Source organism: Staurois parvus, unplaced genomic scaffold, assembly GCF_062004578.1.
Source record: "Staurois parvus isolate SC_StPar_1 unplaced genomic scaffold, SC_StPar_1.0 ptg000048l, whole genome shotgun sequence".
NCBI lineage: Eukaryota > Metazoa > Chordata > Amphibia > Anura > Ranidae > Staurois > Staurois parvus.
The window spans coordinates 6,492,153-6,517,590 of record NW_028317844.1 but is presented as its reverse complement, the minus strand read 5'-3'; the positions used below and the strand labels follow the sequence as shown (position 1 = coordinate 6,517,590).

The 25,438-nt window shown below is 40.0% G+C and overlaps 1 protein-coding gene across 2 annotated transcripts in view; it reads right to left on the bottom strand.

The window, feature by feature from the left end:
* Positions 1–11,173: 11,173 nt before the first annotated feature.
* Positions 11,174–25,438, bottom strand: part of PDSS2 (decaprenyl diphosphate synthase subunit 2) — a 235,444-nt gene continuing 221,179 nt past the window's right edge. For both annotated transcript variants that reach the window (XM_089664931.1, XM_089664937.1), the window contains 2 exons: positions 19,397–19,432; positions 11,174–12,872 (listed from right to left, as the gene is read on the bottom strand). In XM_089664931.1, coding sequence (XP_089521057.1) covers positions 12,714–12,872; positions 19,397–19,432 — 195 coding nt within the window. In that variant the 3' untranslated portion in view covers positions 11,174–12,713. The remainder of the gene's footprint in view (positions 12,873–19,396; positions 19,433–25,438) is intronic.

Sequence of the window (25,438 nt, the reverse complement as noted above, 5' to 3'; positions counted from 1 at the left end):
CAGAGAAGCAGACAGATACGGCCCCCTAGTAAAACACACCCTGTACACAGTTAACCCTTTGATCGCCCCTCATGTTAACCCCTTCCGGCCCAGTGGTACAGTGTCAGTGCTTTTTTTTTTTTTAGCACCGATCACTGTATTGGTGTCACTGGGGATGTCAGTGACACCAAGTCAGTTCCCCCCAGTTTCAGAATGTCCGCCTCAGTCCCGCTATATTGCTGATCGCCGCCATTACTAGTTAAAAAAAAAATTCCAGTATCTATACTGCCATTTGTAAATGCTATAACTTTCATGTAAACCAATTAATTTACACATATTGGAGTTTGTTTTAGCAAAGACATATAGCAGAATACATTATGACCTAACTTTATGACGAAATTTGTTTTTTATTATTTTTTTTTTACTGGACATGTTTGATAGCAAAAAGTCAAATATACTGATTTTATAGCGCAAAAAATAAAAAGTCCACAGGCAATCAAATACCACCGAAAGAAAGCTCAATTTGTGGGAAAAAATGACATACATTTCATTTGGCTGCAGAGTTGCATGACCGTGCAATCATCAGTTAAAGTAACGCAGCACCATAACGCAAAAAATGGCCTGGTCAGGAAGGGTGGTAAATCCTCAGGAGGGCAAGTGGTTAATTGAAAGGGAAGCGTTGAAAATAATAGCAGTGTGGAGTTCAATTAGTGAGGTCAGTCGGTCTGTGAAAAAACAGGTGTCAAACATGTGGCCCTTATTTACGGACAAATGCAGCAAATGTTGTACATGCTGGGTAAAGTGCATTTCTGAAAATCTGAGTAAAATGAGTCGTTCCAGACATTGTTTAGAAGAACAGCGTACTTTGATTAAAAAGTTGATTGGAGTGGGGAAAACATATATAATGGATAGCGAAACCATGTACCCCATACTCATTCACGTGGGGGGGGGGTGGATCTGGGGGCTTACAGATTCCGATAAGCCCCCTGCCTGCAGACCTCCACAACCACAGCCCAGGGTTGTGAGGAAGAGGCCCTTCACCCCATCAACACGGGAACAAGGTGCTTGGGGGGGGAACCCCCTGCGCCCCAAAGCACCCCCCATGTTGAGGGCATATGGCCTGCAACGGTTCAGGAGATGGGGGGCGCTCGCTCACCCCCCCTTTCCTGACCTGCCTGGCTGCATGCTCGGATAAGGGTCTGGTATGGATTTTAGAGTGGAACCTCACGCCATACCAGACCTGAAGGGCTTGGTATGGCTGGAGGGGGGAACCCCATGCCATTTTTTTAATTATGTTTTAATTGCCGACAATTCTTTCTTTTACATTCAGCTGTCAGTGGGAACCCCGCTGACAGCTGAAACATTACTGCATGGTTTTCACTACTAAAATACCGCATGACTTGATAAAATAACTCATGCAATATTTTAGTAGCCTTTTTTAGTGAATTTACTATTTTCAGTGCATTCTGGGCATTTGGGAAGGTCTCCTGAGGTTATCTTTTAAACGCTTCTAAACGCAAACATGCATAAACGCGGTAGGTAAACGCGGCTAAACTGATGTTTTTAACCTACGTTTTCTAGCAGTCAGTTTCCAGCGGTCAGAAGAGTTTTTCAAATGCCCCCTGTACATGAGCCTTAAATGTTTTGATTTTGTAAAGAAAAATGCAGATACTGCTATTTTTTTGTACAGCCTAATATTCCTTTTTATTCACTTTCTGTAAAGTAATAAATTTTAAACATTTTTCTTCATGTTTTGATTTGGAATAGACTGCAGTGTTCCCAATGCATTTGCGTGTATGGAAATAAAAGTTAATATAAGGATTTTGACCTTTACTCACTTTTTTAAACACACTCCTATTATTTTGAACACAACTTTACATTGCATTCTGCATTAAAATTTATGCAAGCAAAGACATTGATGTTTCAGAATAGCTGTAGTACATATACAAGTAACTGATGTATATGCCCTAGACAATTGTGTGTTATGTCAAAATGTTTATGTAGGTTTCTGATTTACCATTCACCAGAATCAATTATTTCCAAAGAGAGATCAGGCAGCATGTCAGAAGCATCTGCAGTGACAGTTACTGGCTATAATAAATGCTCTATAGATATTGGCTTACAGAAGCTATGGTGTCCGTTTATGAACCAGCGGTAATAGATCACTGCTCATTTCTCTGGCATTCTTGGAGAACACAGTTCTCCTGTGAATGTCTTTTATGAAGCAGTTCTCCGAACGAAGGGAGAACGGTCTACAAACGCTGGAGAACGGTCTACAAACGCTGGAAAACAGCTGATTTTACTATAATCTCGCAAGATTACAGTAAAAGATCAGTTTACTAAGCAGAAGTAAATTATTGCTTAGTTTGCGGCCCCTCCGATTCTCCAGCTCTGGGCTGGAGAATCTGGAGGGAGAACACAGATCTCCAGTGAAGGGCTGAACATGTTCTCCGCTAATCTCCTGAGTGTCATAAACTGTGAATGACCAGAGAATAGCTGCGATCCTCTGAATCGCAGCTATTCTCTGTGTCATAAACGGACACCTATATGCATTGTGTTCATCTCTTAATCACATTTCTGGGCATTCTCTCTGTAATACATTGTTTTTTTTATGATGTTAGCTCTTACCAAGCGTTGTTATTGTATGTGCAATCCTGTTTTCTACAGTGAACTAATTAGTCACTTTTAAAAGTCCTGCGTAAGGCTCCTTTCACACAGGGCAGAATCCGATTGGCTCAGCAGGCGATCTGTCCGCTGTTCATTGCAGAGCGTGCTAAGGACAGGTCCGTGCCGCTCAGTTTATGCATTGCGGACATGGACAGACTCCAACCTATGCTATCTGTGGCTGCCAGGTGTAAACAGACCAGCTATCTGTTTACACCCAACTGCCCTCTGATCCGATTGGCCTAGATTAGGCGTAGGGACCCTGCGGCTCTCTAGCTGTTGTGGAACTACATTTCCTATGAGGCATTGCAAAGATTACAAAACTGAGTTACAGCTATGACTTGCAGAGGCATGATGGAACTTGTAGTCCTGCGGCTCTCAGGTTGCCTACCCCTGGCTTAGACGGGGGGGTGGGGTGGATCCCCTTTCGTTTTTTTTAGCAGACCAGATCGAACTGGAGGTAGGCGGGTGTAAATGGACACAAATCTGTTCATGCCCACCAGGCCATAGGAATACATGGACCATCCTATCAGGTCCACCTAAAAAACTGACAGGCAGACTTGACTGGATCGCATGAAGGGGCCTAAGCGTACAGAGCAGAGGATGGCAGCCATTACCAGCCCCAATTATAAAATGAGTATGAATCAGAGAAAAGCATGAGTCTTTTTTTTTTCATAAAGGTAATAGCTGGTGTATTGTGGTGCTGAATAGAACAGTTCACATTAGGATACCCATACAAACACTTACAGTCTGCAAGAGAAGGTTTTTTTTCTAATAATCAGCACACCGCAGTATCCTCTCAAGGTTATTATTATTATACAGGATTTATATAGAGCCAACAGTTTGCTCAGTGCTTTACAATATAAAGGGAGACAATACAGCAACAATACAGTTCAATACAAGAGGGTTGCTCCTTGGAGCTTACAATCTAAGAGATATAATCCAGCTGAATATTGTCCAAGTAAGACTGAAATTTTTGTTCTCAATAGTACATGTATTTGAAGTCTTTCAAGGACAAAATTCAAATGGATGCATGAATATTTCCCCATATACTTGTGAAAGGACATATCTGTTAAAACTGGGCTGGGGATATCTGGGCTTAGGCCTGTTGATATACCTTTAAAGCAATATTAAAGGCTCAAAGGTTTAAAAAAAAAAATACATGTCTATAACTTACCTTCTCTGTACAGTGGTTTTGCACAGAGCAGCCTGGATCTTCCTCTTCTTGGGTCCCCGCCTGTGCTCCTGGCCCCTCCCTCCTGTATGGTGTCCCCATAGCAAATAGCTTGCTATGGGAGCACTGGAGCACACACGCTCCTGAGCCACTGCTTTGTGTGTCCATTCACACACAGAGCCATGGCTCTGCCCGCTCCTTCTCTATTGGCTCACTGGCTGTGATTGACAGCAGCGGGAGCCATTGACTCCCACTGCTGTATCAGCCAATGAGGAGGGAGAGTCCCTGGCTCTCGTGCACAACGCTGCATCACAATCGCTGCATCACAAGGTTTTTTACCTTCATGCATAGAATGCCTTGAGGCCTTTAGAACCACTTTAAGTCTGCCTCCAGATGAGCCTGTTCTTAAGCTGGCCATACACTGACTGAAATGAATTTTGATTAGTGTGTGGCAGTCCTCACTCAACAGAAGTTGATTGTTTGACATCTGTCGAAGGGATATGTGCGGATGCAGCTGTTAGAATAGAATGTCTAGGCGATGGAGGCAATTCCTTTATCGACCTTGTTTGTGTATGGAGGAATCTGTTTTGTTTTTTCTGTTGTTGTTGTTCAGCCAACAGGCTGAACATTCTATGTATGACCATCTTTAGTTTGTGCATTTATATGTATATATATATATATGCCCCATAGTTTTGAGTAAGGGAGCACAGTTTACAGAGGTGCCTTAGCATGGCAGTTTGGCTCCAACATGACTGTTTAGGCTAGTGTTTATATATGGCAGTGGTAAACCATTCACAAGACAATGAGGAATAGTCCAGGCAGGTTGTGCCCTGCACATTTATTTACCATGGCAGGAAATAAACAATTTCAATGCAGCAGGGTTTTGTACAGCAAATCTATAGCATAAAACAAAACATTTGTTTGTCCAAGCAACCGATGAAACTCAGGTCAGTTCCTGACCAACAAGGCTTCCTAAACAAACAGCAGCACTTCTGTCTTCTTGTGTTCTGTAAACAGTCAGCCTTTTCACCCAGCAGCAGGCTCTCACAGCAGGGAGAACAAAAAAAAAACCTTGAGCCTCAGTCAGCTCACATACTGTATATAAAAGCCTGTGGATAGCTAAGACTGATAGTGAAGTCTGGCTAACAGCTAAGATGTGGACCTTGCAATAGAGGCTTATTCCCAACCAGAGAGCTACAAAGCCTCTAGGTTCCAGGACCTGGAACAGGGTCTTTAACACCTTCCCGCCCAGCCTATAGCAGATGGCTGGGCCGGACACCCCAGTTCCAGTTTCATGTGACCGCTGTGACCAATCTCAGCAGATCACATGTCAATTGTATAAAAAGGATGGCTTCCTGTCATGTCATTCATCGTATACAATTGTGTTGTTAGCTGTGATTGGTCAAAGCAGTCAAGTGGTACAGAGAGCGCCAATCACAGCCCATCTGTATCAGGTGATGAGCTTTGCCCAATCACAGCTAATCACAACAAAAGACTGAATGAATAAGTTTCATTCAGTAATGACTGCAAATATCAATGAAATACACTGGTATTAGCAATCATAATGTGTAAAAAAATCCAACAAAATCCTAATCACTTGCTCAGAGTAGTTCAGTGTTACTATGGTAACATTGTATTGCTTTGTTCACAGTGTGTTGAAAAAAAATAGTAAAAAAAAAAGAAAAAATAATGTAATAAAAAAATAGAAAAATTTGAAAAAAACAAAAATTAAATTATTATTTTTATCACATACTGTCACCAGTCACTGTCCCTGATCACCGCCACACCAGTTATATTATAATGCTGTACTAGACTGGTGACAATAAGTAAAAAAAAAATTAGATTTTTTTTTTTAACTTCTACATTTTCCAAAAAATTGTAACAAAAAATTACAACCTCCAAAACACTTACCATACCTTGGACTTATATCAAATTGCAATAGATATGGGATATTCAGATATAACAACAAATATTCAGCTTTTAAAAGTGAGTCCAGCCAGGTTTAAATGTCTTTTCATGAAATTGACATACTTGAAGTAAAAGTACTCACACTTTTGCAATTAACCTATGAATGCCAGTGTTAATTAAAGGAGCAGAGGGTTGCCCTGATATACCACTCTATAAGGAGCTGAGTGGATTAATTGCCTCTTCACTCTTAGATGTATCACTATGAGTGGGTCTGTGGTGTGGATTCTTCCTTCTTTGGGGCTTTCCTTTCCTGGATGTATTGCTGTAAACGAGCGTGGGGCATAGATCCACACCTCCCTATGCCATACACGTCATCTCCGCATACATGCCAGGGATAAAAGAAAAGGAAATAGTGCCTTATCCTCAATAAAACACATAGCTTTATTTGTGCCTATATGCCCTCACATTATATAAGATTTGATTGCGCTTGTATAAAATGCCAGTAAAGTGTCGGTGTGACCAGCCTGAGCGGCGTGTGGACACACACTGCCTATACTCGCCGTACGAAGGAGTCGGGTATGTGGTGATGTCAGCGCCCCTCCCCTGACGTCACCACATACCCGACTCCTTCGTACGGTGAGTATAGGCAGTGTGTGTCCACACGCCGCTCAGGCTGGTGGTCACACTGATACTTTACTGGCATTTTATACAAGCACAATCCAATCTTATATAAAAAATCCATTAAAAATATAAAAAAAATCTTATGAAAAAAAGTCCAGCATTTCTGTGTAGGATTTAGCAAGTGAGGAGAAAAAGGAAAGTTAGTGAACCATGTTCAGGTGGTCCCCAACAGACATATGAATCACTCCGAAAAGAACCCCCTACACACAAGTTCTGCCAGTAATTGCATATACAGAATGACCCCCCTTTGTGCACAGGAGATAGCAGTGAAGGCCAATCAAAATAAGACTGAAGTCCCAAAAGTAATCCTTCAAATGGACTACAGTACCAAAGGCAATGAGGGGGTTTGTTACATGTGGTCTGGTACTTGGTGGCTATAGAAAGAAACACATGAAAGTACCGGAAAAACTTGGATATGACAGTGTGTCATACGAATGAATGAAGAACTGTTTTAAGAATACTAGAGTAAATTCCTGCATCATGGTTGGTGCTGCTGCTTGTGAACAATTTCACACATGACATTTAAGGCAGCTCTTGAAAACCAGCAAGAGGAGGCATCAGAGTTAAATACCACAGGTACTTAACTGACCACGGTACCCAGGTCTGTGCTAGAAGAGGCTCTTCAACCTCTGCAGATTGTCCAAAGCTCTTTAAAGCACTGGCACTACCAGCCCCCTTTGACAATAGTCAGTATGAACACCTCACACTGTTTAATGGAATAGACACACAGTGAGTGCAGGGCTCAGGAGTGCGTAATGCAAAGGGTGAAGGGCTCAGGAGTTGCATAGTGTACAGGGGTCAGAAGTGGGTATCGCAGAGAGTGCAGGGATCAAAAGTATGTAATACAGAGAGTGCAGGGATCAGGAGTGCATAATGCACAGGGTGAAGGGCTCAGGAGTTGCATAGTGTACAGGGGTCAGGAGTGGGTGTCGCAGAGAGTGCAGGGATCAAAAGTTTGTAATACAGAGAGTGCAGGGCTCAGGAGTGTGTAATGCACAGGGTGAAGGGCTCAGGAGTTGCATAGTGTACAGGGGTCTGGAGTGGGTATCGCAGAGAGTGCAGGGATCAAATGCATGTAATACAGAGAGTGCAGGAGTTCAAAATGCAGAGTGTACAGGGCTCCAACATACATTGCGCACAGAGAATAGGGGTCAGGAGTATGTAATGCAGAGTGCACAGGGGTCAGGAGTCGATATCTGAGAGTACAAGGAGATTATGGGTGCATATTGCACAGGCCAGTGTACAGAGAACAACCAAGCATACCCCTCCTCTCAGTGAAAATCCCCCCAGCCCATATTCATAACTGTACAGATTTCCTTTGGCATCCCTAAAACCTCTCAGCACAGACCCCACCCCCTCACCTCAGATCCAACAGTACAAACCACCTCATCCCAGCCCACCCCACAGTCTTTCCTTCAGCTGTGCCACATGATCAGAGCTGAGGAGGAGCTTCCCTCTGCTCTAAACTGTTAGACAGGCAGAAGTGGCACTGCAGGGCAAATGCCATTGGCACTGCAGGCAATGTGAAACAAAAAAAAGTTGGCTAGCCTTCGTACCCCACAAAATATAACCCAAAGAGAAATTGTTGGCAAAGTCTTCACATGGGGTAAAATGATTGGGCATGTAGCAAAAACTTTGTCCAGCTGCGATTATTTTTCCCATTAAGTTGTTGCTATGGGTGAGTGCGGTATATCTCTCCCATATCTCTTCATACCCCAAACCTGAATTGTCTACTGTAATAATGTCATTGTGTCTAAAGAAGCACCAAAAGATTTAGATGCTTGTGCGCATTTGGATGATGGCTCTAATTGGTTAAATCCTTGCTGCTGTATGGGAGACAGGATCCAAATTTCACTCAAGAGGGTTAGGAGGGCCCTGCTCCTGGCAGCTTACAATCTAAGAGGGAGGGGAAAGAAACAGGTATTACCGGGAGGCCCAGGAGCCTAACAGTAATGTCCAGGGGTCCGTGTTCTGTTATTGTATACATTTCCCAGGGACTGTTATCTAAGGTCTTTCTGCCTGTACTTTAAGCAATACATACTTCCACAACATGTGTTGCAATGTGTAGGTGTTAGGTCTGAAATAACCACAATTAGTGTATAATGAGTTAAAATGGAATAAAAAACCAACACATACAGTATGAAACATAGTCTTTTATATACAGCGAGTATAGAAAAGAATCACCCCCCTTTAAAATAATCACATTTGGTGCTTTGTAGCCTGAAATGAGGACAGACACAGTTTTTGTTTTATTCAGCTGTATTTACTCCATATATATAAATATAACACCAAAAAACAGAATAACTGAGTTGGAAAAAGGATCATCCCCTCCTAAAAATGGCTTGTAAACTCAATCAGGTGTAGCTAATCACCTTCTCAATGACACACAAAGCCATTTGACTTTCAACTGTGATCAGCTGTGGTCAATTTGATTAGCTCAGCATGAAAAGAGCTTACCTGGAGCATTTCAGTCCCTGATAGTGCAAATGAAGCAAACAATCAACTATGGGTGGAAAGGTACTGTCAAAAGATATCCAGTATAAATTTGAGGACAGGCATAAGTCAGAAAATGTATCCAAAATAAATGTAAAGGCTTTATCAAAGTCTAGTATTAAGAAGTGGAAGGTATTTGGTACAACACAGACCCTCCCAGGATCAGGATGTTGCTCCAAGCTGGATGGAAGACAGGAGGAAACTGGTTAGCAAGGCTACTAAGAGGCCTACAGTAACTCTGAAGCAGTTCCATGAATTTATGACAAAGAGTGGTCATTGTGTGCATGTGACAACAATATCAGAAAGTCTTCACAAATGTGACTTGTATGGGAGGGTTGCAAGAAAAAAGCCTCTCCTCAAGAAAGGTCACATGCAGTCATGACTGAACTTTGCCAAGCGCACCTCAAAGATTCTGAGGTCACATGGAAAAAAGTGTTATGGACAGATGAGACTAAACTTGAATTATTTGGCCTCAACACTAAATGATATGTCTGATGGAAATAAAATACAGCTCACCATCCAAATAACACCATTCCTACAGTAAAGCATGGAGGGGGGAATATCCTGTTATGGGGGCATTTCTGCAGCAGGGACTGGAGCACTTGTCAGGATAAAAGGAAAAATGGATGGGGCAAAATACTGTCAACTTCTTGAGGAAAAGCTGCTGCCCTCTGCCACAAAGTTGTCAATGGGAAGAAGGTTTATTTTCCAACATGACAATGACCCAAAGCACACAGCAAAAAACACCAAAAAGTGGTTGAAGGAGAAAAAGGTGAATGTCCTTGCATGGCCTAGTCAGAGCCCAGACTTAAACCCCATTGAAAGTCTGTGAAATGGGCTGTCAAAAACCGGATGAACTTCATAATGGTCAATGAAAAACTGACGGCTATACTGTTAGACACCCACACAAAATTCCTGCAGACATGGCGTCCCTGGCTTGATATAGCCCAACCATCGAGATTCGACCAGTCCCTTTTGTCAATATAAAATTTACATATCAGTTTATTTTTCTTTTTTTTTCTGTTGTGATCCCCCTGGAGCCCTTTTTGTTTTTGTTTTCGTCTCCTTCCTCTTCGTTCCTCTCTTTTCTTTTGTCTAGTCTGTTTTCATGCTATGTGTACTGATTGTGATTATTGCTTTGAGTGCCGCACCAGCAATACTATATCCACATGCTGGACTCCATCGGGAGCCCTGTGTGTGGAATGCCCGTTTTTATTTTGAGAGGTTCCATCTCATATCATCTCTGCTTTCTATATGCTGATATAGTGACAATTTTTCCTTCTCGTTGGTCTATAAACGTTTCCCATTTTTGCAACTTATTGTTTTCTCCTTTTATTTATTTATTTTTTTCCTTTCTGTACTCGGCACTTAAGTATGATGTTTATTTCTATGTCTCTCCATCAGCACGTATTCTGTAATATTCAACGAATACCTTGTATGTTTTATTCCTGTTGGTCAATGTATCTGTTTTTGTCTGATTCTCTGCTCCTATCTATTCTACAATAAAATTCTTTGTAAAAGAAAATCTGTGGAATGACTTGAAGACTGCAGTCCACAAACGGTCACCATCAAATTTAACTGAACTTGAGCAGTACTGAAAAAAAGAATGGGCAAATATTGCAAAGTATAGATGTGCAAAGTTAGTAGAGACAGACTAAAGGCTGTAATTAAAGCAAAAGGAGGTTCAACAAAATACTGACACAAGAAGGTGATCCTTTTTCCAACTCAGTGATTCTGTTTTTGATTTTTTTTTTCTGACATGTTGGTGTTACATCTTTCACTTGGATGTTATAAGTTGCACTGAGTAAATACAGCTGGATAAAACAAAAACTGTGTCTGTCTTCATATCAGGCTGCAAAGCACCAAAATGTGATTATTTTAAAGGGTGGTGATTCCTTTCCTATACCCACTGTAGCTATCTACTTTCAGCGGTCCTTACAACCAAATAAAAGAAGCTATTTCCAATCCAATTGAAAGCAACAAGCTAATCACTGATAACTTTGTGACATGTCTTTCTGCTAGGTGAGAGGAAAGGAGAACTAAACTGAAATAACTTTACTTCAAGTGTCTGAGTGAGCGATGTAACGGAATCTGTTTGCTGTGCTAGCTGTCTCCGGATTGGGCTGTAATTACACCACAGAAGGAAGAAAGGTAGCTGAGTCTCAATCTAGATCATTTGTGTAAACTCAGCCTTCTTGTCAACGATGTTCTCACGTTGCATGCATGCAAACCACAAAAATCATCTCCGATGAACAAAACAGAGACAGGCTCGGGTTCCGCGATGTGATTACCTTATATTCTGTCAATGGCATTTTCAGAGGTGTTTAATCTGACAAACTAAGGTTAGAAAAGAAAACATTTTGGATAGAGAGGAAATCCACTCATTCTTCTAACTTCATTACATATGAATCCAAGTCCAGCTGGATACACTACCAAATACATATTTTTACTTTGGAAAAAAAAGTGACTATGTTCTACTATGTACTGTGCAATGGATTTTCTGTCTGGGATCATATCCAATTTACATTTTATTCTTTTACTTTAGACCACCCAGGAGAATTAAAGACTTAAAATATAATAAAAAAAAAACTAACAAAACAGAACAAAAATCAGTCATTCATTCTGACAACAGTATAACATCTATCAATTATGACTGATTAGTGTACATAAAGTTATGATAAATATTAAAAAATTTGAATAAAAACATATATTTTTAGGTTCGCTTAACCAGGAAAAGAATTCAAATAATTGTAAAAACATTAAAAAAAATAATACAAAAGGAAACATTATTTTTTTGTCAATGCATCATAATCATTCCTTGGGTTTCCTCTTTTGCTACATTGCATTATAAAGTTTTTATTCCAATCATATAATTTCTTAGCAAACTTCAGCAAATGTCTTCAGACTGGTTGAAAATATGTTCACATATATATCTACTCTCATAATTGTATCATTTTGATTACTATCTGTTTACAAATATATCTGGGTAAAGTTTTAATACTCTTAAATACAATGGCTCATATTTTATTAATGACTGACGGTATTTTGACTTAGGCATTTAACAGGTTAAAAATTTAAATTACATGCATTGCTAAGTCACTGCACCTTTCAATTTGAGAATACCAATGTTTATAAAAAAAAATGCAGTGATTATTCCTGCAGATACAAAATGTAAACTGTAAAAAGCTACAAATGTAGGACTTTTTTTTTTTTTTTAATCCTCAGAGTACAATAAAACAACAATGCTTGAATGAAGAACATTCTACAAAGGTCTAAGCGCACACCTAAATGATGCAGTTTCTCATTTCATGGTAATGAGGAGTGTCCTTGATGTGGGCTCACACTGCACAGATATGCTGAACTTAGTTTACAGAAGAGATTTCCTATTGACACCTGCAGAATCCCACCCCTTCTGCCCTCCCAGGAGCAGGAAAACCACAGGCCACCACACTGGCGCCATCCCTAGCTATGTCCAATCAATAAGGACTTATTTCCTGGCCATTTGCTGAGGTCACAGCAGCAAACCTCATTAATTATTTCTACTTGTTTAGCCTCAAGTGTGCTTCTGGCATGACAAGAGAAAACGATTTGACCTTTTTTTTCTCTCTTCTTCTATTTTTATCTTTAGTTATTCAAACGAGAAAAAATAGTTTCAACACCCATTGCATAATGTGGCAAATCAAAAGAAGAATGCAGTTAGGACTTCCTGATGGCCATATAATTTACAGTCCATGGTATTTGAGCTAAATAAAATAAAATAAAATAAAAAAAATAAAAAATAAAAATAAGATGCAACATCCAGGCACATAGAGCGTCAAGAAAATCTGGTCACAGCATATACAATGTTCTCTAAGGCGGATCTGGCCTTTGAGGGAGGGAAGCAGTGCAGGGTCTCCAGAGCTTTGTTTCCATGGTAACAGCACAGGTCAATAGCTGAAGTCACACCTTTGCCAGCCTTGATTGCCTCCTGCAACTGTAAGAAAGCACGGTTACATCTGAAAAGCTGGTTGTCTTGTCACATGGCATACAATATTTTTATCATCACAAGATGAATAAGAATCTCATCTCTATTGTTCCCAGCAAAAGAAAAAAAAAGTGCACCTCGACCAAAACACAAGACTGCTTGAAGAGATCACCTTAGGTTGAATGAACATCGAACAGTTTTTTGTTTGGTTAAGTGAAGAAGACGTCATGGTCTGCTCAGTTTTGGTAGCTAAAATCGTTCACTTTCCTGGGTGCTTATTATTTGCAGTGACAGCTCTTTGAAAAAGGTCTAATATCTACAAAAAAAGTCTCAGCGTTTGTGATGTAACACCCTAAAGTTCAGAAGTGCAAAATCTAACCAGTAAGTGATTGTTAATGCCGTTACGTACAATATTACTTGTACAGGCTTCATCCTATATCATTCTTGATTTCCTTTATCACATGCAGTATAAAGAAAATGCTGGATACTACCAAATTTAACATAGGATCTAGGAAATGCTCATGGAATACTATGTTTCCTAAACAGTGCCTCTTTCACAATGATTATTAGAGCTCCACATGACTTTTCATATGTAATCTCCTAATGCCATTTCTGTTACCCAGTGAAAATACCCTGCAAAGAGCTGTGATTACAAGTGTTGGAAATTAGATTCCTAGGCAAAGCTATTGTGTTCTCAGAACCCAACTGAGCTTCTTACAGACTGGTGACAAATCCACAACAAATGCATGCTTTAACCCTTCCACCGCTAATATCCGGATACAAATCTAATCTTGTATGTTAACCTTTTCACTGCTAATACCCTGGCTAAACAAATGAAGACATTTGCGCTTTAACCTTTTCATTGGTGACACCATTTTTCCATTTTCCACACTACAGCAGTTTGGATAGAAACATTTTTTTTTTGCAGACTTAAAGTCTTACTAAACCCACAACAGTAAAATCAGTCTGTATATGCAGTAAAGCATGCTTGTTATACTCACTGTGGAACCTAAGGGGTTAATCCTCTGCATTGTGTTAAAAGGATGTTTGATCCTAACTTCTCTGATCCTCCCCTTCGTCTGCATTCCCCATTTCATCTCCTGATAGAACATAGCCTTGGGGACACTCTGCACATGCTCAGTTTGGTGTGTACTGATTAAGAGTGTTTTTTTTTTCTTGGGAGAGTGCATGTGATCAGCACAGGGCCAATCAGCACTGTTCAGACAGAGGGTAAGGGGTTATGCAATCTCATAGGGCAGTCAGATGAGAATGAAAAGTCCTACAAGCTTTAACCAGTGCTCAGCTGGACACTGATAGAAGTCACAAGACTGCTCTAACTGCTGATAAGAAATGGCATTTAGCAGTTTATATTTACTAAAATAATTGCATTTCCATGTTGTGTGTACTGTGGGAGACCATATATAGTGAATGCAGGGTCCTGACTTTAGTAACACTTTAATGCCATTGCAAGTGTACAATGGTACCTTAACCATTTTGCGCTGGAGCATTTTTTTTTACACGTATTCTAAAATGTTCATACATGTAAACCCAAATCATGAAATATTTTCTGAAAGCAGAGAATCTGTAGAATAAAAAGATAGTAGCTGCAATATTTTATATGTTGCATGATATGTGTTTAACTGTTTATGCTATATTTTCAGTAAATAAATAAAATATGAGACTGTCGAGTAAATACAGTTGTGTTCAAAATAATAGCAGTCAGACATCACTAACCTGATCAATCACTGTTTTTGGTAGAAATGATATTTCTACATGGCAAATAATTTACAAGCAGGTGTAGTAGAGTAATAGAAATCCAACAGACCCAACAGTCATGACATGCATGCTGCTGATTCTGTGTAATTGAATCACTAATTGAAAGGGGCATGTTCAAAATAATAGCAGTGTGGAGTTCTATCAGTGAGGTCATTTATTCTTTGAAAAACAGGTGGCAATTATTGCCCTTATTTAAGGAAGGAAGGCAGCAAATGTTGTACATGCTGGTTACAGTGCATTTCTCTCTGAAATTCTGAGGAAAATGGGTCGTTCCAGACATTGTTCAGAAGAACGGTGGACCTTGATTAAAAAGTTGATTGGAAAGGGGAAAACATATAAAGAAGTGCAGAAAATGATAGGCTGCTCAGCTAAAATGATCGCAAATGCTTTAAAATGGCAAAAAAAACCTGAAAGACGTGGAAGAAAGCAAAAAACTACCATTCAAATGGATATAAAAATAGCCAAAATGGCAAGGACTCAGCCAACAATCAGCTCCAGGAAGATCAAAGAAGGTCTAAAGTTACCTGTGAGTACTGTTACAATTAGAAGACGCCTATGTGAAGCCAAGCTATCTGCAAGAAGCCCCCGCAAAGTCCCACTGTTGAAAAAAAGACGTGCTGAAGAGGTTACATTGACTGGCCTAAAGAGAAATGGCGCAACATTTTGTGGACTGATGAAAGTAAGATTGTTCTTTTTGGGTCTAGTGGCCGGAGACAGTTTGTCAGCGACCCCCAAACACTGAATTCAAGCCACAGTACACTGTGAAGACAGTGAAGCATGGTTGCGCAAGCATCATGATATGGGGATGTTTCTCATACTACGGTGTTGGGCCTATTTATCGCATACCAGGGATCATGGATCAGTTTGAATACATCAGAATACTTGAAGAGGTCATGCTGCCTTATGCTGAAGAGGAAATGCCCTTGAAATGGGTGTTCCAACAAGACAACGACCCCAAACACACCGGTAAACGTGCAACATCTTGGTTCCAGACCAACAAGATTGACGTTATGGAGTGGCCAGCCCAATCCCCGGATCTTAATCCAATAGAAAACTTGTGGGGTGACATCAAAAATGCAGTTTCTGAGGCAAAACCAAGAAATAGGGAAGTAATGTGGAATGTTGTCCAATCATCCTGGGCTGGAATACCTGTTCACAGGTGCCAGAAGTTGGTTGACTCCATGCAACACAGATGTACAGCAGTTCTCAGAAACAGTGCTTATACAACGAAATATTAATTAAGTGATTCAAAGGAAAGCAAAATCTTCAAACATTTTTCAGTTTATATAGTGAATGTTTGAGTTTGTAAAGAATACAAACACTGCTATTTTTTTGAACAGTCTAATATTCACTTTTTTCATTTTTTTTAGAGGAACAACACAAATTTGATCTATTGTTCTTCATGTTTTGATTTGGAATAGAATGTGTAGTGTTCCCAATGCATTTGTGTGTATGGAAATAAAAGCTATTAGAAGGATTTTGAGCTTTATTCACTTTTTTCAACACACTGCTATTATTTTGAACACAATTGTATATACCAAATATGTCAGGCCTCAAAAGTGCATTTGCCCACAAAATGACAACAAACTAGTTAACTATAACTAATGGCCTTACAATTATTCCTCTCACTCCAGGGTGCCTTTAAATTTATTTTTTCAAACAATATTATTTTTTAAATTGATTTTTATTTTAACTTTACTGAATTGCTATCACAAGTGGTCTTGTAGGTCCACTTCCCGCCTGGTCACGTCTACATTGTAGCAAGGAGATTTAAAGGATAAGTTCACCTTTCAACAAAAAATAATACATGCACATTTTTTGCAGGCAGAAAAATTAATTTATTATTTTTTGGTGTAGGAGCCTGAAAGGCATTGCACCAGCGATCAGCAGATTGCTGATGCCATGCAGGACTCTTGCAGACCTGTCAGTGTATCTACTTGCTCGTACCTCGTATGGGCAAACCGATACTCACAGGAAGAATCAATGAAGTATCACAGTGCTCAACAGCGCCGTGGCAGTTCATTGAGAACTACAAGCAAACAACCACTAAGGCTCTCGGCACTTGTAGTTTCTCATTCACAGAATACTATGAATGAGTGACGTGGCCGGACGGGTGGAGCCCTGCATGGCCTCACCGTTTTGTAATTTTGACAGCTAGCAGGGGAGAAGATCCTTAGCTGTCAAAGTGGGGGTTCGCGGGTGTGGGGCCAATCATTTTATAACATTCTCAGGGTGTAGCGTGTAACATGTTATGAAAGGTGAACTTATCCTTTAAAGCGCATAACTGCTATTGCAGACCAAAATTTGTTTTAACCCTTTCAAATGCCATGGTGTGTTTTAAGTCACTGACAGCATAAGGGTTAATAAGATATCTGAAGTCATCTTTTAAAGAAAAATGCAGAAGTCCTATCAGGTTTTTATTGATGTTGGTGTCCCTGCTGGAGAGATTTACCCTCCCTTTCTACAGCCCTAGAAAGTTATGAGAAAACCAAAGATTGGTGCACACTGGACGTTTTTACAGCGGCTGTTTTTGGCTTTTGACATTTTTTTCTACAGCCAGTAAACTCCCCAGAATGTTATCCTATGTGTTCATGCGCACATAGACTAATCAGCGTTTTTTGGCTGGAAGAAACCCTCAGAACTAGTGGGTTTCTAAAGCAGTTTTTTAGCTATAAAAATGCTCTAATTCGGAAAAGCACAGCAAAACACTGTAAAACGCAGTAAATCGTGGCAAACTGGCATTTTTGGACTTTTTCTTGGTAAAAAAAAACAGCTGAATAAGCAAACGCGAAAAAAACGCAGCAAAATGCTAATGCAAAACCACTGAAAAACTCACGCTTTTAATGTGACTTTACACAGCTAACGTTACCAGCGTTATTAAAACGCCCAATGTGCATGGAGCCTTACAATTGTCGCCAAAACTGGGGATGAAGGAATCTATTCCAATGGGGACACCTGTTTTGGAGAGAGGGGTTCTCTCTTTGGAGAGACTTCCTCTCAAATTCTGTTGTGTCAAGAGGTCAGGAAGTAAAACAAAAAAGAATATAAAAAAAGTGAAAAGAGATTCTATCTTTTCCCTACTTTTCTAAAACATTAGATTTACTTAAGGGATCAATGAATTCTAAACCAATTTTTTTTTTCAATTTTTGGGTTGAACCTAATGGCTTGAACCGCCAGCCTGTCTTCTTATAGGTCTCTGGGGTTTCATTACATACTGTTTTTGGCCTAATAAAGAAACTATAACTCTCTAAAGCTTCTCCTGAAAGTGTCACTTCTAATAAAAGTATCACTTACTGTATGCAATGGGTTTCAGTGGCAAAACCATCCCACTAAGGTTTCCAAGTCTGTGTCTTACTGCAGCCAATATGAAGCAAAGCATGGGATTCTCGCTTAATCTGCCGCAACCAATTGAATTTAAAATGAAAAGCAACTCAATAAGAGTGCTTAAAAATGTCCACACTATGGCTGTAGCAGTTGACTTCTGACCTTACTGTCTTCTAAGCTGGCCATACACGGATCAAAATTTGGACACTTCAGCCTGGAGCGGGCGAATTTTGATCAGTGTGCGACTGTCCCAGCTTGATAGAAGTTGATTGTTTGATCGACATCTAAGGGACATGCTGGAAAACATTACTTGGTCAGCATCTCTGTCCAGATGGAATGGTGGGTGGTGGTGGAAGTCCTCCATCTACCTCATTTGTGTGCATTGAGGAATCTGGTGGCTGAACTAGTCATCTATGGTCAGCTTTATTCTGAAGAGCATTAAGATTAGTGCATACTGTACCTGCAAAAGCTGGTATATATATTATAAAAATATATATAATATATTTTTGGATCACCACAAAACAGCTTGTATGTAACAATTAGCTCTTAATGTGCATGAAGCAAGATGTGATGTATTCCTCCTTGACTGTGAATTTGTCAATGTGTTATTGGAGCTTGCAGAAAATACATTTTTACTCCTACTAGGCATAATCTTTATTACTATAAAACAATTTTGAAGAAGCCATTAATAAATTTAAATCGAATCAGAGATGAGCTACTTGAAGCAGAACTTCAGGCATGGACATCTGTATAAATTCTTTAGTATTTTTTACCTGCTTCTCCCCTTATCCATTCACAAAATGGCACACAAAATACAAGGCATTCTGGGAATGGCTAAGGGAAGAAAATGCTGAAGAGATTAATGACACTAACTTCCATGTATGAGAGCTGCAGCCACTTTAGCCCCAACTGGCAGAAGTACGGCCCCTGCTGTAGTATCCAACATATACAAATGTATGGAATGCACATTTAACACCATTTATCAAAGGTAACTTGTTTCTCCTAAGAATGTATAAAAATGTCTCTGTATGGAAATTCCCTTTAAATCTGTGTTTGCTGCAATACAAAGAAAGACTCGCAAAATAATCATTACGGTTTAGATGTGTATACTTGGAAAGTGAAAGGAGTATTTAAACAGGATATGTGTCACTTCAGAAAACAATCCACAAAAAAAATCAATTTTCACCCACTGAAATAGACTAAATTGGCTGTTAGAGGCCAAACAGATCTTTTACTCTTTACCATATAATAAAATATATTTATAAAGATGACCTATGTCACATACAATTTCTGAACCAATGAAATATCAGTATTAGTCTAGCAAAAAAAAGCACTTGGCAGGTTATTCTCCCTGAGGTCTTCATAAATCATTTTGTTTAGAATACATGGGATGTCAGTATATCGCTTTATACAGTGTCTATAGCTATCCTTACCTTAGCCAGGTCAATCAGATTGCTTTTCAGTTGAGCCTAATGCGAGTGAATGAAAGAAAGATACAGTGTAAAATAATTAGAGACCATATAAACCTATTTTATTATAATACAATTAACTGACTTTGCATTTCCAGTACATGGTTAAGCTGTCCATACTAGTAGAATTTTGCTATAAAATGTTTTTCACAGAATTTGTGTATGAATATTCGGACACGTTTGAAAATCTACTAGTGTATGGTCAGCTTTTTACTAACATAGGAGAGACTGAACTTTCATGGGCAAAGACAAATTTCAAGGGAAATCTTTGTATCTGTCTGAATTTCTGCTTGGATGGCTTAGAAAATGTGGTCTGATCTTCTAGGTCATATTAATAGACAGTCGTATTTAAGAATAAAACACACACGATGAAACATTGTTATACCTTTATTGATTTTAAGTGATATTAAACCCAAATTTGTTTTTTGAAATTGTAGTTCAAGGAGAGAAAGACATACAGTACATATAATTTATAGTCTGCTTCCTTGAAACGCCACCTTTCTTCTATGCAGGGGTGGTCCCCAAACCATTGCTCCCCCATCCTGTTTGAGAGTACCTCCTTTGCCTAATTGGCTGCAGCAAAGGACACTCATTTGTGTGTGCTCCCAGCCAGGGCTGTGTGCATCCACTGAAACACAAAAAGCACAACAAGCCACGCTACTGTTCTCTCTGCCCAGCTCCTGACAGAGAGCTGTAGGAACCAATGGCTCCCCTTTCCCCTACAACCAGAAGTCAGGGGGAAGACTGTGTTTCATGTACAATCTAACTGCAGGTACGTGTTTGGGGATGGGGGTTGTAATTGTACTGGATCACAGTTTACCTTAATGCTGTGATCAGGGGTGGACTGACAACTCATGGGACCCCCGGGCAATAGGGGATCATGGGGTCCTTGCCCAAACTCAAGAAAGCCTATGAAAAAGGTACCAGGGGCATCTCATGGGGCCCCCTACTGACCCCGGGCCCTCGGGCAGTGCCCGAGTTTCCAAATGGTCAGTCCGCCCCTGGCTGTGACTGGATTATGGTAAAAACTATCAAGCCTTTAGTATTACTTTAAACAATCTAGGTTTTTTGATAGTAAATGTTGTGAACATTTCAAAATGACAAAAGGGTAACTAGGGATTAGGTTACAGGTTTTGTCTGAAGGTACCCTGCCCTATGGAAATGGACATTAAGTCTGGTTACTGGTAGTATTTGTTTTTCTCAAGAAACTTTTGCTCATGTTAACTAAACCACAATTTTAAAAAAATCTTGGTTTAATATCATTTAAAGCAGTATTAAACCCCAAACAAAAAATGTAAAATACTGCAGTTTACCAATTATTAGATGTGGTGGTTGCATTAGTTTTTTTTTCTTTAGCTGTTTCGCCTAGTTATCTTGTCAGAAACACACCTCTTGCATTAGAGTGCCCCTACTTTGGATGAATGAGCACAGGGGACACAGGAGACAGTGGCATTGCCAGTCTACAGGGAAGGGGAGTGTTAAATATATTAGCAGATTTAAATACAATAACAAATTGATGCAAAACCTTGCTCACAAAATTATTTACAGCAAACAGTGTTTTCCTTTTGGAATAAAGGTTTTACATGAATGAATAAAAACTGATCATTTTAATCCCCTCTGTCAGTATTAAGTGGTTTGTCTCATCAATGTAAACTGATACATTCTACTGGAGAGCTGAAACTTTTATAAAACAACAGATTTGCTGGCCAGATCACTAGATGAAAAAAGAAGACAGATCCACATGCTGGACTCCTTTGAGAGCCCTGCGTGTGGAATACCTATCTGCATTCAGAGAGGCTCCATTTCCTATCTTTCTTGCCTTCTGCATGCTGATATAGTGACAATTTTTCCTTAGAGTTTATGTCATTGGTCTCTAAATGTCCATCATTTTTGCAATTTATTGTGTTTTCCCCTTTTTTTTATTATTATATATACGGCACTTATGTACGCAGTTTATTTTCATGTCTTTTCATCAGTACATATTCTGTATTACTCATCGAATCTCTTGTATGTTTTATTCCTGTCAGTCAATGTATCTGTTTTTGACTGATTCTCTGCTGTTACCTATTCTATAATAAAATTCTTTGTAAAAAAAAATAGAAGAAAGAAAGCCTAAAAAAAGGAAACAAATGCAGCTATCGCATCTAAGAATTGGTAAGATGCAATATAATAAATATTTGTGTTTGGATTTAATACTGCTTTAAAATAATTTGCTCAATAAAGGCATAACGATGTAACATTGTGTGTGTGAGATCTTTTTAAGGAAGAATTGTAAAGAAGTATCAAGCTGGAAAAAAGACACATGCATTTGGTTGTTTGTTGATCCACAGTAAGATAAACTGTGTACAAATGCAGGAGATGCAAAAATATTGCTACTCTCTAAGAATATAAGAATTCTGAAGAAAGACACAGCAGGAGAATAGCTCATAGTGCTTAAAGCTAAAGTTTAATTTGCTTATATATTCATATTTTTCCCTTGCCTAGTTTCTCCCTCCACCCTTCATTATATTGCAAATTTTTTTTTAAAATAAAACCTATTTTCATTACTCAACTTATTCTGAACCTAGTGACATCATCACTGGATCTCTGTGCTTCTTTATGCAATGCATGGAAATCATGTCTGGTGGGTGCTGTAACATTACTTCATGGCTGGTGGCAGGGGCAGACAGACAACTCATGGGGCCCCCAGGCAATAGGGGACCATGGGGCCTCTGTGTCCTTGCCCAAACTCAAAAAAGCCTATGAAAAAGGTACCAGGGGAATCTTATGGGGCCCCCTACTGACCCCGGGCCCTCGGGCAGTGCCTGAGTTTCCAAATGGTCAGTCCGCCCCTGGCTGGTGGGTACTGTGACATACCTTCCTGAAAACACCACAGAACCTATTCTCAGTACTCATCTCAAGAGCCCTTAGCCTAGATCTAGATGCAAGCAGTGAGATGGCTTGATGAGTGACTATCAGTCTGGAGGAGTGGGCATTCCCATTTACATGCAGACCACCCTAGGTAATGCCCACATATGATGCTGAGCCTTCATGATTGAAACTGAAATCCAATGGATGAAAGGGACGGAGCATCAACAGCAAGGATAAAAAGGGAAGCGCTAGATGATGCTGGATGTTCTCCAGCCAGGTAATGAGGAAGGCTCTTTGTGACTTGCTGCAGCTTCTAATGCATACTGTGTAGTGAAATAAAAGATCAATTTCAGCATGAGGAGGAGTCTGTACAACTGTGCAAACCTCAAGGTAGAACTGTTGGCTCAAGTTTGCATTGTGGACAGATAAGAAACCAGTTAAATTGGCACCACACATTAATACCAAAGGTTCAGGAACTGTGGAGTATAGTTGACATTTGTGATTTACTGACCTCTCACAGGAGGAAGAATGGATTTAAAACTCTAAATTCTATCAAGAATTCTCCTCAATCTTACAGCTGACCTTTAGGCTAGGAATAAATATGGACTGATGCAGAATGTTAATGCAGAAGAAACATGCTTTGTCTCTTCTAAATTAAAGCTACCTACCTGCCTGTCCACCCTGTACAGTAAGATGTTCAAAAGCAGCTCACTGCACAAATTCGGCAATGCCGAATCTGACGGAACTCCTGCACATGTGCAAGAGTGACATCATCTTTGCCTGGCCAATGACAGCGGCCGGCGATCGAGACCCAGAAGCTGGCTGCCGGAAGATGTCAGCGACCAATGGAGAGTTCTGGAGACAGCACTTCGCTGGATTCAAGGTAAGTAAAGTTCCTCTTTAAAGTGTAGCTAAATGCAAAACCTTTCTTGGTTGCCATGCCATAGGGGTGATTTCCCTTCACTTCCTGTCTCAAAGCCAAAACAGGAAGTGAGAGGAAATCCCTCCAAAGTGGGAGAATCCCCAGGTGCCACCAGAACTAGTGTACCCAACTGTAATATTTCCCCTCTATTACTCTTCTGGTGCCAACCCAAAATTTGGGCTTTTCTTTACTTTCAATGACAGTGGTAAACAACACAAACAAAAGTGATGAATCTCCCTAACAGGGACATGGACAGTGATAAAAACTGACAAGCCTTCTAATCCCTCTCCACTCTGTCCAAAACTGAAAAAAGTTTTGCCTTTAGTTATACTTTAATAGAAGTTGACTGATGTACTGAATACAGGGGTTAGCATACATTTTCCAGTTTGGACTAATCCCAATCAATAAACTAAAAGTTGTTATCAATGTTTCTAAACAGCAGTTTTCATTAAATGTGATCCTACCATGAAGGTCTTTGTTCAGACACTCTCTGTTACAGAGTGACAACTGTCTCCCAAATGCGCTTCTGTGTTGTCACCCTGTTACATGTGCCCCTGAGTGAGGCTAAAAGCAGCTGTACCAACATGTTCACTGTTGTCAAATTGTTGCTCTAGTCTAGAGCAATAATGTGCAGCTGAGGATGTGGCTGAAAAAGGCTGGAGGAGATCAGCACCTCTGAGATGCAACAAAGGAAAAGAAAGTGCAAAACAATATTTTATTGAATACATACATGGCTTTTTTTTATTGTACACAGTGCTTTAGAAAACTAATTGCCAAGCAGTTAAGGATTAAATCTACTGTGTGCTCAATAAAACCATGGAATAATACAACTATCTGCATCGTATTCATTTAAGCAGGATTTGGATGTCTATTACTGTTCTATTATTACACCTAGCGAACAATATTTAAATGGTTAAAGAAGAGTTTCAGCTTGGACCATTCTAACTATGTATATAACATACCTGGCCATTGGCCGTGGAAGCTGGAAATCACTGAAATAGACACCACTACTCCAATGATCTTCACTTACTTCACTGCTGCATTCTGAACACAGGAAGTTGACCATTTGGCACTGGCACCCATCACAGAATGATTTGCATTTTCTCTTTCAACAAGTTTTTACTTAAGATTCTTCAGGGACAGAGCACAACCTCATACAAATATATGAGCAAGACTGATATATTGGTGAGTTCCAAAACAGTATCCATCAAACATCAAAGAAAGGAGGTGTAACTGAAGTGCAGAACAATGAGTATGCTGGGTAACATGCTAATAATACAGTTACGGTTTAGCAATGTATACAAAAACATGGACTGAGTGCCAATAACTATAATTAGATGGCACTTGGTGCAGGTGTTGAGTTTACCATGCAGAGAACAAAAAAGATTTGCATTTTCTCATTGAATGCAAAAAGTTCTCTGACTGGATGAAGATGAGAGCATGACATCACCGTTCTGCCTCTTCACCTCATCCAATCAGAGAAAGCTTTGCATTAATTCCCGAAAATGCAAACCATTTTCTGAATGGTGCACATGCTGAGCAGCTGACCTCCTGTGTTCAGAATGCAGGAGGGCAGCTGCTCAGTGCGGGACTGAAAGCAAGTGGAGTTTGCTTTATTAGCAGTGTTTACGTGAGCGATTTCCAGATTCCAGGGGCATCGACCAGGTATGGTATATACATAGTTTACATTGGTCCAGGTAAAGAAAAAAATTCTTCCTTGCGGCAAGGCAGTCCTGCACCTCAAGGTACAATTGCTTGCTTAGGTCTAGGGCAGGGGTATCCAAACTTTCTAAACAAAGGGCCAAAGTACTGTCCTTCAGACTTCATGGGGGCTGAACTGTGGCCATTGGAAGCAGGAAGTATTCCCCATCGTTGTTGTCATTGAGTGGGAAGAATCATGCCCAATTGTAGGTGTCACTGGGAGGAACTGTGTCCCATTTTTGGTGTCATTGGGAGGAACTGTGTCCCATCATTGGTATCACAGGAGGAATTGTGCCCCTTCATTGGTGTCAGTGGGGGAATTATGCCCCATTGTTGGTGAGGATGAAATATTATACCAAGGGCCGGATAAAAGCAAGCAAAGGGCCACATCCGACCGCCGGGCCACAGTTTGGAGACCACTGGTTTAGGGGAACAAGAGAAACAGTTCTACTTTCTGGATCCTCCATTTCCGCAGGCTCCCTTCTACCCAGTAAAACCATTTACTGAAGCCTCTTCTCCCCTGAGACAGACCC